General features: G+C 29.6%; 2 protein-coding genes across 2 annotated transcripts; one reads left to right on the plus strand and one right to left on the minus strand.

Moving 5' to 3' along the window:
• The first annotated feature begins 245 nt into the window (after positions 1-245).
• LOC124945018 (ABC transporter G family member 34-like) lies at positions 246-7,814 on the plus strand. Its single transcript, XM_047485382.1, has 19 exons — positions 246-583; positions 1,691-1,811; positions 1,887-1,975; positions 2,076-2,160; positions 2,245-2,535; positions 2,636-2,726; positions 3,088-3,994; positions 4,084-4,244; positions 4,339-4,442; positions 4,504-4,669; positions 4,949-5,130; positions 5,203-5,535; positions 5,617-5,907; positions 5,972-6,055; positions 6,129-6,262; positions 6,339-6,566; positions 6,649-6,820; positions 7,208-7,462; positions 7,545-7,814. Exons 1-19 carry the CDS (start codon positions 246-248, stop codon positions 7,812-7,814), a joined length of 4,302 nt encoding a protein of 1,433 aa, XP_047341338.1.
• A 1,517-nt stretch (positions 7,815-9,331) lies between these two features.
• LOC124945019 (calcium-dependent protein kinase 19-like) lies at positions 9,332-12,807 on the minus strand. The gene is made up of 8 exons (XM_047485383.1): positions 12,017-12,807; positions 10,848-10,991; positions 10,436-10,588; positions 10,222-10,337; positions 9,974-10,141; positions 9,762-9,889; positions 9,576-9,675; positions 9,332-9,496 (listed from the first exon to the last, which is right to left on the minus strand). The coding sequence occupies exons 1-8, from the start codon at positions 12,633-12,635 to the stop codon at positions 9,419-9,421; spliced, it is 1,506 nt and encodes a 501-aa protein (XP_047341339.1). The 5' UTR covers positions 12,636-12,807; the 3' UTR covers positions 9,332-9,418.
• Between the last annotated feature and the right edge of the window lie 6,364 nt (positions 12,808-19,171).

Below are 19,171 nucleotides of genomic sequence, written 5' to 3' on the forward strand. Positions count from 1 at the left end.
AAATCTTGTGTAATCAAGTAAATACTAAATAGAAATAAAATAAAATAAGAATATTTGTGATATATTTTACATAATTAATGACATTAAATGTAAAATTCATCATCATCTATTATGCCTTTTCTATATATTTCATATGCCCTCTCTCTTGCAGTCAGATTTAACAACATTTGATTTCGAAAAATCTCCGATGCTTTTGATCAAGAATTCGGAATCGTATTTGATTTGATTTCGAACGGATTATTGCAATGGCGGCTGTTTTAGCCGCCGGCGATGATTTGGCAAGATCTATGAGTAGTCGGCGGTTAGGAAGCAGAAGGAGTTGGATTGCCGGAAGTTTCAGGGAGGCACCGGAGGAGGAGGAAGAAGAAGTGGAATGGGCGGCGATCGAGAGATTACCGACGTACGACCGTCTAAGGAAGGGGATGATGAAAAAAATGCTTGAAGATGGAAAGATCGTGCAAGAACAGGTCGACGTTACCGATCTAGGGATTCAAGAACGGAAACAATTGATGGAGAGTATATTCAAGATTATTGAGATCGATAACGAGAAATTTCTTCATAATATCCGCCAGAGAATTGATCGGTAAAATTTTTCAAAACTTCATTTTCATTTTCTCCACCTCCATAAACCCTAAACCCTTACACCTCCCCGTCTTCATCGTCACTTTTCCATTTAATTCTTTTAAAGTTTAAATAATTTCTTAATTTTTTTTATTTACTCATATAATTAATTTTAAAATTACATGAAATTTAATTTAATACATATTTTCAAATTTTAATCATAATTTTTTTAATTAAATATAATTTATAAAACTTTTTAGATCTTATTATTTTATTATTTTAGTTGAACTTTCCATTTAACTATTTTATGCAATTTTATAATAAAAAATTATTATTTATTTAAATTAATTTATTAATGTAATTAATTTTTGTAAATATATAAAAAAATTATTGTATTATTTACTTATTAATAATTTTACACTTAATTAAATATTTTTGTAAATAATAAATGTATGAAGTAGTTAATTATATGTATAAATAATAATATTATATAACTAATTTACAAGTTTATAGATTAGAATAGATTGTTTGATTTTGAGATGGGTTCTAATTAAAATTCAAAGTTCTTATTTTTTTGTATAACTTATAATAAGATTTAACAAAAACTAAATTCTAAACAAATCAAAACTACGAACTATATGAGTATTTGATTAATCACATATAATTGAATATCTTGTATCAATTAGATCATTTATCATTAACCAAAAAAAATTCAATTTTTAAATTTTTATAGATATACATTTTTATTTGTTGTGTTTATTCAAATATACTCAATTTTTCTTTAACTAATTGGTTATTCAAAGATTTAACCAGCTCTATGAGAAGATGTGATTTGTCATGTATGAAAGCTCTTTATTTTAGTCTAAATAATCATCTAATATAAATTGTTAATGTAGTATTTATTTTTTAATTAGAATGTCATTAATTTTATCAAAAGTGCTAGTGGAACAATTTGGCCCCAACCCATATGTTTTGTTTTGGTGGTTCGAGCTAGGCTAGGGTCAGCTTCTTTCCCATAATACTACAAAATAGAAAGTGTTTCCAAATAGAAGCAAATTGATTATTAGTGTTTTGTTTCATTTGGGATTCTTGTAACATTTGTAATCACTAAGTTAATGTCTTGGTACAGAGTCGGAATTGAGATCCCAGTAACTGAAGTTCGATACGAAAACTTATCAATCGAAGGGGAGATTTATGTTGGAAACAGAGCACTTCCCACGCTGTTCAATGCAACCTTAAACGTTATTGAGGTAATACTGTTTACTATTTCATTGAACAAACTCATGGGAATGATTGATTAAATACCTTTGTTTTATTTCATATAGAGCATTCTTGAGTTGGTAAGACTTTCCCCTATGAAGAAAAGAAAAATCAAGATTCTTAAACATGTTAGTGGCATTTTGAAGCCATCAAGGTAATCGAAATATAAAATGAAGTAGAAGAACTTTCTATTTTTTTTTTTCCAATTTTGATCCTTCTGAACAGATTTCCTTTCATGGGTGATTGATTCTTAGGATGACATTGCTCCTTGGCCCTCCTAGTGCTGGAAAGACAACGCTGTTACTAGCTCTTGCTGGAAAGCTAGATAAGGATTTAAGGGTTGGTTGGTTTGTGTATTACAATCTATATATACTTGCTAATTTATTTTAAAAATATTTGTTTCTTAAATGATGCTAATTTCAGGCTTCTGGGAAAATTACTTACTGTGGACATGAACTAGATGAATTTATTCCTCAGAGAACATGTGCTTATATTAGTCAACATGATCTTCATCAAGGAGAAATGACAGTTAGAGAGACTATGGATTTCTCGGGACGCTGTTTGGGAGTTGGCCAAAGATATGACCTATTGGCTGAACTTTCTAGACGAGAGAAAGAAGCAGGACTTAAACCTGATCCTGATATTGATGCATTCATGAAAGCCACAGTAATGTCAGGACAAAAAACTAGTTTAGTCACAGATTATGTTCTAAAGGTTTCTTCACTCTATCTCCCTTAGAAATAACCATTTCCTATTTTGCATGTCTATAATTAATGTTTTATGTTTCCCATCCTTTCTATTTTGTATGAAACAGATACTTGGATTGGAAATTTGTGAGAATATTATGCTTGGTAATGAAATGAGAAGAGGCATATCTGGGGGACAAAAGAAGAGGGTCACCACTGGTATGTTTTTCATGTGATTTGTACAATTTTTTATCACTAGAAAGGATTTAGCAACTTAATTGTTTGTGTCTTAATTTATTAAATGATTATTTGTGTCTTTTCTTCAGCTTCTACTCTATAAATTGCAGCATCTTACAATCAATTTTCATATTTGTTCTTCAGATCTAGTAGTAGACAATTACATTAAAACAACATTTTAATTAGGATCTTTGAGTAAAAATTCTTATATTTAGCTTTCACAATTTTATAACTCTCCTCCATAAAGACATAAAGAGAATGGACAATAAAATAGGAGATTATCATTATTTGTTGTTTATAGTCTTAATCTCAAGATGTACATTTTTGGTTTGACTTGTTACAGGAGAGATGTTGGTTGGACCAGCAAGAGTTATTCTAATGGATGAAATATCAAATGGATTGGATAGCTCCACTACATTTCAAATTATCAAACTCATGAAGCAAATGGTACATATCATGGATGTAACTATGGTTATCTCCCTTCTCCAGCCTGCACCCGAGACATACGAACTCTTTGATGACATTATTTTAATCTCGGAAGGTGAAATTATCTATCAAGGACCACGAGAAAATGTTCTCGAGTTCTTTGAGTACATGGGTTTTAAATGTCCTCAAAGAAAAGGAGTGGCAGACTTTCTCCAAGAGGTTACATCTAAGAAAGATCAAGAACAATATTGGGTCCATAAGGAAAATGATCAATCTTATAGATATATCTCAGAATCAGATTTCGTAGTTGGTTTCAATTCATTCATCCTTGGCCAACAATTAGCAGCTGAAATTAGTGTTCCTTATGATAAATCAAAAGCTCATCCAGCAGCACTAGTCAAACAACAATATGGTGTATCTAAAAAAGAGCTTTTTAAAGCTTGCATTGATAGGGAATGGCTATTGATAAAGAGGAATAGTTTTGTTTACATATTCAAGACATTTCAACTAACAATTATGTCATTATTAACCATGACTGTTTTTTGGAGGTCTACTATGCATTATGGTAAATTGGAGAATGGAGGAAAATATTTAGGAGCTCTGTTCTTTAGTCTTGTGAATGTAATGTTTAATGGGACTTCTGAAATGTTGTTAACTGTTATGAGGCTACCAGTATTTTATAAACAAAGAGATTACTTGTTTTTTCCACCATGGGCTTTTGCATTGCCAATTTGGATCCTTAGGATTCCTTTATCATTTATGGAATCAGTAATATGGATTGTTCTAACCTATTACACAATTGGGTTTGCTCCATCTCCAACCAGGTAATTAATTGAATTGTTTTGCTCTATACAAGTATATGATGGATTGGAATGGAATGGATTACTAATTAATAACTCTTCATTTGTTTTAGATTTTTTCGACAATTCCTGGCATTCTTTGGCGTACACCAAATGGCACTGTCGCTTTATCGTTGTATTGCTGCAGTGGGAAGAACGCGGGTTGTCTCATCTACTCTCGGGACATTTTCATTACTATTGGTATTTATTCTTGGAGGTTTTGTAGTTTCAAAGAGTAAGTTAGCCATATCTATCTCTTTTACTAACTTTGTTAAGTCTATTGAGAATTAGAATTAATTAACCTTTTCATTTCATTTTATAATATGCAGATGACATTAAACCATTTATGATCTGGGGGTATTATATTTCTCCTATGATGTATGGTCAAAATGCCATTGTCATGAATGAATTTTTAGACAAAAGATGGGATGCAGTAAGTTTTAATGTATTATTTTTAATTTGTTCCGTTTAAAACCATTCTCATTCGATTGTAGCCAAACACGGATCCCAAAATAGATGCACCTACGGTAGGAAAAGCGTTACTTAAGTCAAGAGGCTTCTACACGGAAGATTACATGTATTGGGTTTGTATTGCTGCACTCTTTGGATTTTCTGCCTTCTTCAACATTCTCTTTATTGTCGCGTTGACATATTTAAACCGTAAGTCATCTTATTTCACAAAACCAAAATCGATAGAATTGGCAACAGTTGAATTATCGGTCGCTATTTTACAAAATAAATAAATTTCAATTTATGAAGGAAAATAGCGACATAAATAATGTCACTATTTCTCAAATTACTGTTGTTAACGATCGTCATAGCTTTCTTTTATCAAATAGCGACGGTAAATAAAAACGTGGCTAATATTTTTAGTCAAAGTTCTTTGATTCTTATTAATAACTTTAGCTTAGATTATTTGAAATAATTTCCTTTTCTCAGCAATTGGGGATTCAAAAGGGGTTATCTCAGAAGACGAAGATATTGATGAGAAAAATGCTTCAAGAGCTTCTTCCTCAATTGATGTAGCTACAAATCATGCACCAAGGAAAGGAATGATCTTGCCATTTCAACCACTTTCGCTTACTTTCGATCACATCAACTACTATGTAGACATGCCTAAGGTAAACAATTAAATTTTCAAAAAACAAAAAACTATTAAAATTCAATTCCCACTAATAATAGTATGTTATCAGGAAATGAAAAGTCAAGGGGCTCAAGAAGATCGTCTCCAACTACTAAGAGATGTTAGTGGAAGTTTCCGCCCTGGAATTCTAACCGCCCTTGTTGGTGTTAGTGGTGCTGGAAAAACAACTCTAATGGATGTTCTAGCTGGACGAAAAACAGGCGGATACATAAAAGGAAACATCAATATTTCTGGTTATCCCAAAAAACAAGAAACATTTGCTCGAATTAGTGGGTATTGTGAGCAAAATGACATTCATTCTCCGAATGTTACAGTTTATGAATCTCTTCTATTCTCTGCTTGGTTACGCCTCTCCAATGATGTGAATGTTAAAACACGAAAGGTAAATGAAGTAAACATTTTATTTTAATCAAATCCCATGTAACTTATAACAATACACAAACTTTTGTTTTGTTTTATGTAGATGTTTGTGGCAGAAGTGATGGAGTTGGTCGAGCTTAATTCGATAAGGAATTCTTTGGTAGGCATTTCAGGAGTGGGTGGTCTTTCAACAGAACAAAGGAAAAGATTGACAATTGCTGTTGAATTGGTTGCAAGTCCATCCATCATATTCATGGATGAACCAACATCTGGACTTGATGCAAGAGCTGCAGCCATTGTTATGAGAACTGTTAGAAATACAGTCGATACTGGAAGAACCGTTGTCTGCACAATTCACCAACCAAGCATAGACATTTTCGAGGCTTTTGATGAGGTACCCATTTCGAAAAAATAAAACAATTGTTATTACTTACTCAAAATATTAAAAAAATTTGCAGTTACTTTTGATGAAGAGAGGAGGAGAAGTAATCTATGCAGGACCTCTTGGCAACCAATCTCACAAGTTAATTGAGTATTTTGAAGTGAGTTGAAAAATGACAAATCACTATATGTTTAATAAAGAAAAGATTGACAAATTTATGCTAATTTATGCAGAGTGTTCAAGGGGTTCCCAAGATTAGGGAAGGTTATAATCCTGCTACATGGGTGTTGGAAGTTACTAATTCTTCTTTAGAGGCTCAACTAAATATTGATTTTGCAGAGGTTTATGTAAACTCTTCCCTTTATCAGTAAGTAAATACATATATTGCATAGATCATGTGTATTTTTTACAGATTTACATTTACTATCTTGATGGATTTTCAGAAGGAATCAAGAACTCATTAAGGAACTCAATATCCCACCATCTGGTTCTCATGGTCTTCATTTTCCAACAAAGTATTCGCAATCATTCACTTCACAGTTCCATGCTTGTTTCTGGAAACACTACTTATCTTATTGGAGGAATCCACAATATAATGCCATTAGATTCTTCTTGACTACAATTATTGGTGTGTTGTTTGGCTTAGTTTTCTGGAACAAAGGGCAAAAATTGTGAGTTAGACTAAAAAATCTCACTTTTTGTTTTTTGAATTATGTATTATTGAAGCTTAATGAGATTTTTCTTTGTTGACAGATCTAAACAACAAGATCTTTTGAATCTTTTGGGAGGGTTGTATTCTTCTGTTATTATTTTGGGTTCAACCAATGCTACAAGAGTGCAACCTGTTGTAGATACTGAAAGAACAGTTTTCTACCGTGAAAGAGCATCTGCCATGTACTCTCCTTTGTCATATGCATTTTCCCAGGTAATGGATAATTGTAAGCCTTTAACATGGTTTTAAGCACATTTTTTCCTTTAAAAGTTTAAACATGCTAGATCAATTATCACGAGTCATTCAGTGAATCCGAAACAAACCAGACTGAAATGAATCTAACTAGGCATGACAATGGATACTCATTGGGTCGGGTATCTGGCCGTCCCTATCGGATAGGATAAATCATGAACCAAAAATTTTCCATGCCTAAATACAAGACTTCTATTCTAATACAAACTTGTTAAGTTTTCTTTAAAAAATAGTTACAAGAATGCTCAAACTACCAATTCACTAAGTTTACTTTATCTATTAACCACCCAAGATTTACCTCATTAGAGATTGCTAATGACATGTTTAAACACTTTACAAATTTTGCAGGTCATCGTAGAAACGATGTATGTGGTAATACAAACGACCATATATGCTCTCATCTTATATTCCATGATCGGCTTCGAATGGACTGTTACCAAGTTTTTATGGTTCTACTTCTTTACCGTTATGTGTTACATCTATTACACTATGTACGCAATGATGTTTGTCGCCCTGACCCCTGGCGTAACAATTTCTATCATTGTATCGGCGTTTTTCATGACCCTATGGAACTTATTTTCAGGCTTCCTAATACCCATACCGGTACATCAAATTTATTTTACACTTAATAATATATATTATGTATAATTTAGTTTTTAATGTTTTAATTTATAATTATTTGCAGCAAATACCTATTTGGTGGAGGTGGTACTATTGGGGTTCTCCAGTGGCTTGGACATTGTATGGGTTAGTGACATCTCAAGTTGGCGATCTAGACTCGTTATTAGAGGTGCCCGGTGAAGGAAATATTCCGATAAAGGTGTTTCTCAAATCTACGTTCGGTTATGAATATAACTTCCTCCCCGTAGTTGCGGCTGTTCATGTTTTATGGGTTGTGTTATTTTCTTTAGTATTTGCATGTGGAATCAAATACCTCAACTTCCAAAGGAGATAGAACAACAATAATGTGGACGACTATTATTGATCAGCCACAAAAAAAAAACTTGAATTTGTGATTTGTTTAGTGGTTTTTTTATGGTCTAAGTGTAAAGACTTCAAATCTATTATCTTGTAAACCAATGGTCTTAGGTTCCATTTTGAACCCATAAGGGTGAAGTTAGCTAATAGGTGGATATTTCTAACTACATTGAAGTCCTCGTTCTAGCCTATAGACTTGCTTGAGATTTTGATTCGAACTTATCAGACACGTTTGAGGTCCTAATTCGAACCCATCAGACACGTCTGGTTGAGTGGGTTTGTGGGTCATGTGCATAACCTCCGGGAATTTATTCGAATTTAGATGAGTAAATATAACATTCTAACAAAATAAATTAAAATTAAATAAATAAAGGTACCAAATAAGAATTAAAGTCATTTTTGCATTAGAAATATAAACAAATTTTTTAATATATCTGTAAGTTATTTTACAAAAATATTATTTTATATAATTCAAACAAGATAAGAATTTATGGATGTGTCTAATTAATTTAGGTTATAAAATGTTATTTTATATATAAATTCAACGATGAGACTAATTAATAAAATATTATCTATATATAATTGAAAAGAAAACATTTGTATGAGATATTGACAAAGGAATGTTTGTAATGAATTTTATTGACTTTTTTTTCCTTTTCCAAATTCAGATCTAATTCCAAAAATCATTGAACTCCTATTGGGATTTAGTTACTGTTGTGAATTAATTTAATTCATGTTGACAACTATGAATAAATTAATACAATTATGGTCCCCTCTTAGTCCACATAATCTATAGGTTGAAGCAAAACGAGGATCAAATTCTTGCATAGATACCTTCAAAACTGGGTGTCATTAGGGTAGACCCACAAGGTCCCATTAGGGTGAGCCTATAGACTTGGTCAGACTCACATTGGTCCTATTAAGGACGAGTCTATAAGTTAGGGCAGACCCATGTAGGCCCCATTAGGGACAAGCTTGGTGGGCAGTCCCAATCTTTATTAAAAAAAAAAAAATTATTTCTCCTTTTTTTCTTACTCAAAATTTATTACAATAATAATGGGTTAATTAATCTAAGAGTATTACAATTTGTTATATTAGATTGTAATACAAATTATGATATATTTATCAACTATTATTATATCTTTTATTATTTTTGACTAAAAAATTTCAAGACATCCATTATTATTTATTATAAGCCACAAGAAAAAAAAAAATAATACTACAAATTCCATATTGAGGTTAGATATAAAAGTTTTTTTTTTTTTTAATAATTTAGGAAGTTATCTTTATCTTTAATATTGTTACATAAGAACAAAACATTAAGAAAAGCTCACATGGGAGATAATAGAAGAGACCATTTATGTCACAACTCACAATCCATTCAATTACTACTTTGTTATAAAACCACATTACAAATTCATATATAAGGCTCAAATTTCAGTGATACATTTACATTGAAAAACATATATATAGTAATATAGTCTTACTTATCCTATCAACAAATGAGACAAAGTATCAAAATATAAAAACTGAATTCAAAGACAGGTTTGGTTTCTTTAACCACAATTTTGCAGTGTCATTCTAGAAAACATTAACAGCAGATTGATGGGTTCCACTTCTCATCATGGTGCGAAACTCTGAATAGTTTATTCTTCCATCCTGCAAAATTAAACAGAATTTTAAAAAAATAAATAAAAATAATTCAGAGATGAAGAAAAAACAAGAAAAAAAAACCAACATTATCAGAGTCCACTTCAGATATAATATCCTTGATTGTTGCTTCATCACCCATCCCATGTTCTTTCATTGCTATCTCTAACTCATCTCTTGTAATATATCTGAATCACAATTTCAAATTATTTGAAAACACAATTTCATGTACAAATGGGCATTTCAAAAAAGGGCATTGTACATTTGTACTCACCCACTATTGTCCTTATCAAAATATTGAAAGGCTTTGTAAACATCTTCATCTCTATCAAGTTTATGTCTATGCATTGTGGCGGTTATGAATTCAATATAGTCAATCGAACCATTTCCATCTACGTCGGCCTGAAACAATCAAAAATAATAAACCGAGTCAAAATACAATTGTTTGTGGAATGAATAGAGTGAAGAAAACGATGTTAATCTTACAGCTTCCATTAATTGCTTAACTTCTGCCTCGGTTAGTTTTGATCCTAGTTGAGCCAAACCGGTTTTCAATTCTTCATAAGTAATTGTCCCACTCTTATCCGTGTCTATGTTCGAAAACATTGCCTTCAATCCTTGAATTTCCTTTTCAGACAGGTTTTCAGCAATCACCTGCAGGTTCAAATGTTTTATTTTTTGTCAAATTTATTGAAAAAAAAAGAACATAATTTAGAGTTCTTTGGTCTATATACCTTTAGAGCAAGTTGTTTGAGTTTATTCATTGCTCTGAATTGCTTCATTCTTGATAAGACTGCACTGTCTATTGGCTTATCAGATGCTTCTCCATCTTCTCTTATCCATGGATGATCTAAATCATAAGCCAAGAACAAAACAAATGTTTTATTAGTCCATGTTTGATCAAGATTTTATTTTATATTTGATAAAGGAAATTCATTAAAAACTTACTAAGAATTTCAGTGGAAGTTATCCTTTTTTTTGGATCTTGTGTCAACATTCTTCTAACAAGATCCTTCGCACTTTTCGAAATTGATGGCCAAGGATCACTCTCGAAATCAACATGACCTCTCAAAATCGCGTCGAATATTGCACTATCCTTCTCTGCAAGTTCAAAAAATAATTCTATTTTATTGTAACTTCGTCTAACCAAGTTTTTTTGCGCAGCATAACCAATTTTCAGAGAAAACTAGCACAATAATTTAAATATTTCACAATTAAAATAACAAATGTCACATATCGATTATTAGTAAAATTGTTCCAATTTTTAAGTGGAGGTTGTGCACTCATGCTAGTCTCTCCACGAGAATAAACTCATTGTCAAGAAAATGAAAACAAAAATATTAGTTTTGCGATATTTTACCTGCCCAAAATGGCGGTACGCCACTTAGTAAGATGTATAAGATAACTCCGGCACTCCAAATATCGACTTCTTTACCGTACCTACGTTTCAAGACCTCGGGAGCTACATAATAAGCGCTTCCAACTATATCTTGATAGATCTTACCTGCAATTGAATGATTTTTCAAATATTTATACACAAAGTTAAGAAAATATGACATCATATATAAATAATTAAAATAAAAACATCAGTATTTAAATGATAAATCAAATGATCATTATAATTTGTTGAAAGTAGAACTTATATATCTTGGATATTAAATATTTTACAATAACTTCTTCCTTATTTATTTATTCATTATTATTATTACTATTTTGATTTTTTCATATGTGATACATTTACATAGAAAATTGGATCATCATACAATTTTAGATTCAAAGAATATTATGAGCAAATTTCATAAATTGAGATGAAAAAACAAAATAATCAGAAAATCTTGACTTTCAACATTCACAAAATGAAAATGGAAACATGATATCAATTTTTTTCTTCTTAAAATCAAGTTTATTCCCCCATATACCCCTGTAACTTCATTCAAATTTAATGAAAATCACTCATCTTTCTAATCAGAGCTACAAATAGATTAACAATATATTCAAAAATCATTACTACCCACTTCAATTTTGAGCGTATTTAGTAAATTTTTTGAGTCTCATAGAAAAAAAATAAAAATCTTTGAGATAACTTATTTATTTATTATTATTAATTTGATTTTTTTTTATATGTGATACATTACATATATAGAAAATTGGATATCATTCCATTTTAGATTCAAAGAATTATGAGCAAATTTCATAAATTGAGATGAAAAAACAAAATAATCAGAAAATCTTGACTTTCCATCTTCTAGCAATGAAAATGAAAAACATGATATCAAATATTATTTCTTAAATCAAGTTTATTCCCCCATATACCCCTAACTAACTTCATTCAATTTTAATGAAATTCACTATCCTTTCTACCACATCTACAAATAGATTAACACAAAACTCTAAATTCATGACTACCCACTTCAATATGACTTTTTAAAGTGAAAATCAAACCTAAAATTTCGAACAAAAACCCTTTTGACTTATCTTAAATCATGACAAAATTTGTAATTGTAGATAAGAAAAGATGAAAAATGTTACCTTCTTCAATGAAGACAGACAATCCAAAATCAGTAGCTTGAAGCATAGCATTATCAGTCTTATCAGACAACAAGAAATTCTCAGGTTTCAAATCTCTATGAATAACACCCATAAAATGACAATGATGAACAACATTAACAATCGCCCTACAAACAGAAGCTGCTGCCCTTTCACTATAATGTCCTTGAGCAATAATCCGATCAAAAAGTTCCCCTCCCCCACAAAGCTCCATCACAACATGAACACCATTCTTATCTTCAAAAGAACCCTTAAATTCAACAATATTTGCTTGCCCACTCAAATGCTGCATAATCTGAATCTCCTTTCTCATATCTTCCTTATCACTTTTCGATGAAAGTTTCTTCTTCGAAACCGATTTACAGGCGAATTCCTTGCCGGTTGAAATATCAGTACAGAGATAAGTCACACCAAATTGACCCCTGCCCAATTCCTTTCCTAACTGGTAGTATTTCTTAACATCATCGTAGGGTTTTCCTAGGATTCCGTTATGAACTGCGCCAGAGGGTTTATGGTATTGTTCTTCGCCGGCGGTGGCTACTGGGTTTTGACCGATTTCTCTTGAATCTGAACCATTTATCTTGCTTACACAAGCACCCATTTCCTGATTCTCTCTGTTTTGTAAACCCAAATGATTGAAGACGATGAAATTGAAAACCCGAATGAGGTTCTTTGATTCTGTTTGAATGTATATGTAAGGAGTTGGAATTGGAATGGGGGATGAATGAAAGAAGACAAAGTTGACGGAGAAGAAAGAAACTAGATGGGGACTTCAGCCAATTTGCGTGAACAAAGAGAATTATTTATTTATTTATTTATTATTTGTTTATTGGGGAATGAGAATAATGGCTTTGTAGTGCAAAGAATAAAGTTGGAAAGAATATTTATAAGTGTTTTTATTTAATAAATTTATTTATTTTTTTTATAATTTTAAACAAAATAAATATATTTAAATAAATCAATGGGTTATTAAATAATCTTTATCCTAAATGATGACAAAGAAGAGATAGAGATGGTCAATTTATTTTATTTTTTTAATTTTGTTCAAAATTCAAATAAAAATCAATTCTTGAATTCTTAAGTTTGAAAATTATAATTTTATCCATTTATCTTTTTATTGATTACTCTTTGAGGGTATTTTATATAATTTTAAAATTTGATTGATTGGAAATTATTTATAAAGCTCTATAAAATTTATTATAGAAGTTTATATCTTTTGTTAATTTCATTTGGTTAATTTATTGATTAAGATTTATATACATTTTTTTTTTATATTTGAAGCTTATATTTTCGTTTTAAATTTTTTTTTAAATAATAATAATTAAAACAAAAATAGCTTAGCAATTATGAGTTGGAATGAAGAGAGTAGTTGAATCATTCCAAAGAAAACTTTGATAAAGACAAAATATAAGATGAAAATAACTACTAGCCGCCCACTTATGGACATTTTTTTTTTAAGAATAATAACAATGAAAATAATATATACATTCAAATGTTTTTTTTTTTTCAATTATATTTATTCGATTAACCCAATCTCCACATTTATAAGCATAAAAACTAAACTTAATATATGTGAAAAATATCTCTTTTAAACAAAATTCTTTTCACTTCAACTATACTTGAACTAATATTATTTAATCTTTAAAACAATCTATTGCATTTTTAAGGCCATTTATTCCATTTTTTTTTCTCATAGATAGTGGTCTTTTCAAATATGGGATATTTAATTTTTTTTTAGTAATTTAGTATACCAAAGGAGACCTAGTTGGTTACTGTTTGTGTCTACGTCATAAATTATTTGATTTGATTTTTATTATGTAGAAATTAGAATACGCGTTGAATAGGTCAATATGGACATATTTGGAGGCAACAACAAATATTGTATAAATCAAGAATGAATGTTTAATAAGTCAAAGGACTTTTATTAATTGTTACTTTTCTTTATTAGGAAAGTTGTGGTTTTATAATTTTGATTCTAAATTCTAATGATTTTTTAGATTAAAAAAATGTGTTGTTTAATGAGATTACAGTTATATGTGGTAAATAAAATCGTGATTGAATTAATATTATACTTTACAATTTTTTTTTTATAATTTCTGTTTAATAAAATAAATATTATTTGATTTTAGTCTGGTCATAAAATATTTAATATATTGTGATTTTAAACATCTCAATTTATACTTAATTAAATTAATGTTATTATCATTCATCAATATAAAAATAATTATATTAATTTTAAATATATATATATATATAATTATATTGATTTTACAAAGCAACTTTAAAAAGCAAATACTAAATAAACTTAAATATTCGCTTTTAATTTAAAACATTTTTCATGAAAAATGTGATGATAGATATTAAAAATTTTAATATATATATATATATATATATATATATATATATATATATATTAAAGTTTGAGTCAACAAGAACCGGATATCTCCAGTCTCCATTAGGTACTGAGTTCGAGTCGTCATGCGACAAGTTCTGCGTCTGGTTAAGTATGTTTGCGGGTAGAGCGGTCAGACAGGCCAACACATGGCGGGACGAGCCTATCCACCAAAACTCATTGTTTGACGGGTCAACGGCGGACCGACCCACCAACCCAGCAAGCTAAAAATCCGCAACCCAACCCAACCCAACCCAAAGTGGGTTACGGGTTAGACGGGTCAGCCCGCGGATTGTCTCACTACAAATAAAAATAAATAAAAATCATTAATAGTTCTAGAAAATAAGAATTCAAGAACATGATCAAATAGTCATAATATATACCAAACAAGAGTCTTATCTATCGTTACACATTAATTGACCAAATAGTTCAACAAAATAACTACAATTCGAAAAATTCATCAAATAGAAATTTCAGTAAAATCAACATTCTTTAAATATCATCAGTTGAGATATAATTAATGTCAAATCTTTCTCCTTCATCGCCTTTCTCTTCAATGTCTGCATCAGCATCCTCTAGAACATTTGATCCTTGCTTGGACAATATTGATATAACTATTACGTTGCCTTCTTAATTTTTATTTACATATGAAATACACAAAATGAAGGTAGTTACAAATTCAAATCAAAAAACTAATATATGAAGTCACAAGTCAATAATAAGTCAAGAACATAATTGAGTATTGATTGGTGCAATTTGGAACCAAGTTTGAATCCACGAATCCTTGAAGGCGAGAACGAAGAGAAGAAAGGCAGAACAAATAAGTTACCGGCGGCCGATGGGCGAAGTATTGAGTATTAACTATTGCAGTGCTACCTAGTAGAGAAAAAAAACTAGGGTTATGCGGCATATGACTATAAGGCTATAAATGAGATTCGATTTTTTTTGCCAGCCCACGGGCCAATCCAAGTCCGACCCGCCTAGGCCTACGACCCGAGCGGTCTGGCCCGTGTAGGCCCACTTCCTAATGGGTTACTAATATTTTAACCCAACCCGTCTAAATTGTTTGACGGGGCGGGCCAACCCAGCGACGGGCCTAGTCCAAATTGACGGCTCTATTTGCGGGTTATGTGCAATTTTAAATATTTTTGAAAAAGGTCCATGTATATTAAAATTGATGAAAATCATTTTAGCACAACAACAAAAGCATGACACGAAGAAAAAATAAATAAAATAAAAAATAAAAAACATTATTCAATAGGTTATCGAACTCGTAAGTTTTCGAGAAGAACGGTTAATTCCACGACAGACTCATCGAATTTCCAAAATTATTCATAGAAAACATCATAATAATAATAACATTATGAATGATACGCATCGGACGATTACGATCAATGAAAGTTCGACGATTTCTCTCCAACCGGATAGTCCACCAAAAAATAATTGGGAAGGTAACCCAATTATGTAAGTCTGTCATATTAGCCGCATCAATTCAAAATTTTCAACTACCCAAAGACTTGGACATCACGCAATGAATCTCAGTGATACTCCAAAAAAGACTCCAGATACTAGTCATCTCTCGACAAATACAAAAGTAAGTGAGTCTTGTGATAGATATGACTAACCATAATACAACATTTTTTCAAACACATATCATTCGTGAGAATTCCACCGTGAATAATGCTCTATCTAAAGAACGAGATCTTGGATGGAATCTTTGACTCTCAAAGTTTCTCCTAACAAACATTATATGAACTCATCTTAGTGAACAACTTGTAATGCCTCACATGGAAAATATTAATGTCTTACCAACACACAGGGACGGACCCAGGATTTCGAACTAGAGTGGGCTTAAAAAAAAATTAAGGTGGGCTTAAAATAATAACGAGAAAATTTTGAAAAAAACAAGTATATAAAAGTAAAGTTTTACCATTTTTTTAATAATTAAATAAAAAACAATAAATTATATTAAATTTTTTTAAGAAATTAAGGATAATATCATATAATTTTACCACAAATACACTATTTCAAGATTTATTTTATAATTTTTTCTCATATTTACAACCAAAGAGGAAACTATTATCTTTCTTTCTTATATTTTATTTTAACTTTAATTTGTATTCTCTCAAAACTTTTTAATTACTTAAAATAGCTTTTTCACTTATTCAATTGCACCCTTAATTTCTTAAAAAAAAAATTTCGGGGTGGGTCGAGCCCCTACATAGATTCGGCCCTGCCAACACATAACGTCTTGTTCAGACGGGGACACTTGCGTTCTACTAAAAGTAAAATTTTATTATAGAACGAACTCTTCATAATGTTTAATCTCTTTCTATATCTAATTTGACTAACAAAACCATTAGATTGAGGATAAAAAACATGTATTTAGTTGTGTCATTTCTACATATAACAATGGAAACAAGCTTAGGATCGATATGTCGTAGCTAGATTTTTGACACTACACCGACTGTCGTCCCAAAAACTGATCAAAGAATCATCCCCACAATTAATCTAAATTACACACGAAAACTTTTACACGTAGAATAAATTCATCTCTAAATATTATAACTCGTCGAATAATTAAACACTTTTGTGAACCAATTAGACCCATCGTAACCATACTTAATATTAATTTTTTTTTTTAAAAAAGAATTTAATAAGTAACCAAATTAATGTCAAAAAAATAAAATTATAGACAATGGTTTTTTCTTTTTCTCATTAAATTGAGTGACCATAAAATTAGGTATAACCGATTCAATTGAATAAGTGAAAAAGCTATTTTAAGTAATTAAAAAGTTTTGAGAGAATACAAATTAAAGTTAAGATAAAATATAAGAAAGAAAGAAAGATAATAGTTTCCTCTTTGGTTGTAAATTTGAGAAAAAATTATAAAATAAATCTTGAAATAGTGTATTTGTGGGTGAATGGTAAATTTGACAAATATATTATAAGAGTTGTCATTATGATATTTAATCTATTATTTAATATGAATTAAACTGTAAAGTTAAAATCAACTAAAGAATTCACTTAAAAAAAATTAAAATGAAAAAAAGTTAATGTCCATAATTTATTTATTTTTATTTTATTGCTTAAAAATGCCCATATTATTTATGGAAAAAAAAAATTAAAAATAGTCCAACCTTGATTTCATGGGAAAGGTTTGATATTCAACGTTTTAACTTTTTTGAGTAATCTTTGACATTTTTTCGGCGGATAATTTGTGGTTTTTATTTATTTATTTATTTTTGTTGCTTTGGGTAGTACTATAGTAAAACGTAACGGAAACAGTCAAATCAAATACACTTTTAAGTTATTATCAAAGTAGACGTTTAAAATAATTTATTTATTTAAGTTTCATAATAATATAAAATTTTAATATATAAAATTATTTATATTTAAAATATTTTGTTTTTATGAATATATTTAAATTAGAGACAAAATTTCAAACTAATTGAAAGAGTCCAATTATTATACCGGTCCAATCCAATCAAACAAAGAAATCTTAGTTAATCTATTATTAGAATATTAGGATAACCAGAATTTATATATATATATATATATATATATATATAATATGATTTATTCAAATAATTAAACCAATTTGATTTGAAAATTATAAGATTTAATTTTATCTAAAAGAATCAGATATATAGTATATTCAAATAATCGAACAAATTCAATTAAAAAATTGAATATATTAGGATGGTATTTATAATATAATCAAATAAATCTTGAAATGCTTAAAAATAATTGAAAGTTTTGAAAATTTAAGCTTGGAATTTATTTATTTTTTATAAATTAAAAGGGTCATTAAATCAATGTGTTAATTAATATTAAGATTAGAATTTTTTTTAGATATATCTATTTGATTTTTATGTCTTTATTTAATAAGAAAATTTGTTTGAATTAATATTATATTAGTGTTTTTGCCTGTTTTAAAATTAGTTTAAAATTAAATAATAAAAGTCGTTCAAGAAATTAAAAATTACAGGTTTGATTTTATTTAAAAATATTTTGAATTGAAGTAGGGTCATGATGGTAAGGTGTAATTACAGATCTTCTTAGTTAATTTTTTTAAAAAAAAATATTAAATATATATAATTTCTCGAATATAATATCCTAGAATATTAATGAAATAAAATATAACATAAAAGTAGTGACAGGGGAAATAAAATTGAGAGAAAAAATGTCACAAATCTGATATGACATGCCACTTGGGGGCAGGAGAGAAATAAAAATAAATAAATCTCCCAAATATGATCATGTTCGGGACAAAAAATTCTCGAACATTTTCAGGTTCGAGACAAAAAATTCCCGAGGGACAAAAATCTTATCATTTTCCCAAAGTGAAAAAAAACTATTTTTTTTCTCTCTTTTCCCGAACATGATCATTTTCTCGAAAAGAAAAAAAAAATTGTTCTCTCCCTTACACATGTGACAGGCCACATCAAATTCATGGTCTTATTTTCATTATAACTTCATTTTCCAAATCATTTCTTAAAAAATAATATTACAAATTTAAATTTATTAAAATAACTGAGTCAGAGTCAACTAATGAATCCCAAAACTAATTATACTATAAGAAAATTCCTAAAATAAGACAGGCTAAAGTTATGAAATTACATCAAATACAAAATATAAATTTCCAGCTTTAACACACTTTAAAATTCAACATTAAAATATTTAAAAAAAAAATTATTTATAATACTTTAACAAACCTCTCAAGAAAACGATATAATCATTTC

Source organism: Impatiens glandulifera, chromosome 7 (assembly GCF_907164915.1).
Source record: "Impatiens glandulifera chromosome 7, dImpGla2.1, whole genome shotgun sequence".
Classification (NCBI taxonomy): domain Eukaryota; kingdom Viridiplantae; phylum Streptophyta; class Magnoliopsida; order Ericales; family Balsaminaceae; genus Impatiens; species Impatiens glandulifera.

What these genes read in the sequence shown, in the direction of transcription:
- LOC124945018 (XM_047485382.1), top strand. Translation starts at nt 246, where the DNA reads ATGGCGGCTGTTTTAGCCGCCGGCGATGATTTGGCAAGATCTATGAGT. An exon ending in ATCCGCCAGAGAATTGATCG is followed by an intron (nt 584 to 1,690) that starts GTAAAATTTTTC and finishes GTCTTGGTACAG; the next exon opens with AGTCGGAATTGAGATCCCAG. An exon ending in CAACCTTAAACGTTATTGAG is followed by an intron (nt 1,812 to 1,886) that starts GTAATACTGTTT and finishes TATTTCATATAG; the next exon opens with AGCATTCTTGAGTTGGTAAG.
- LOC124945019 (XM_047485383.1), bottom strand. Translation starts at nt 12,635, where the DNA reads ATGGGTGCTTGTGTAAGCAAGATAAATGGTTCAGATTCAAGAGAAATC. An exon ending in GTCTGTCTTCATTGAAGAAG is followed by an intron (nt 10,992 to 12,016) that starts GTAACATTTTTC and finishes ATTCAATTGCAG; the next exon opens with GTAAGATCTATCAAGATATA. An exon ending in TTAAGCAATTAATGGAAGCT is followed by an intron (nt 9,890 to 9,973) that starts GTAAGATTAACA and finishes TGATTGTTTCAG; the next exon opens with GCCGACGTAGATGGAAATGG.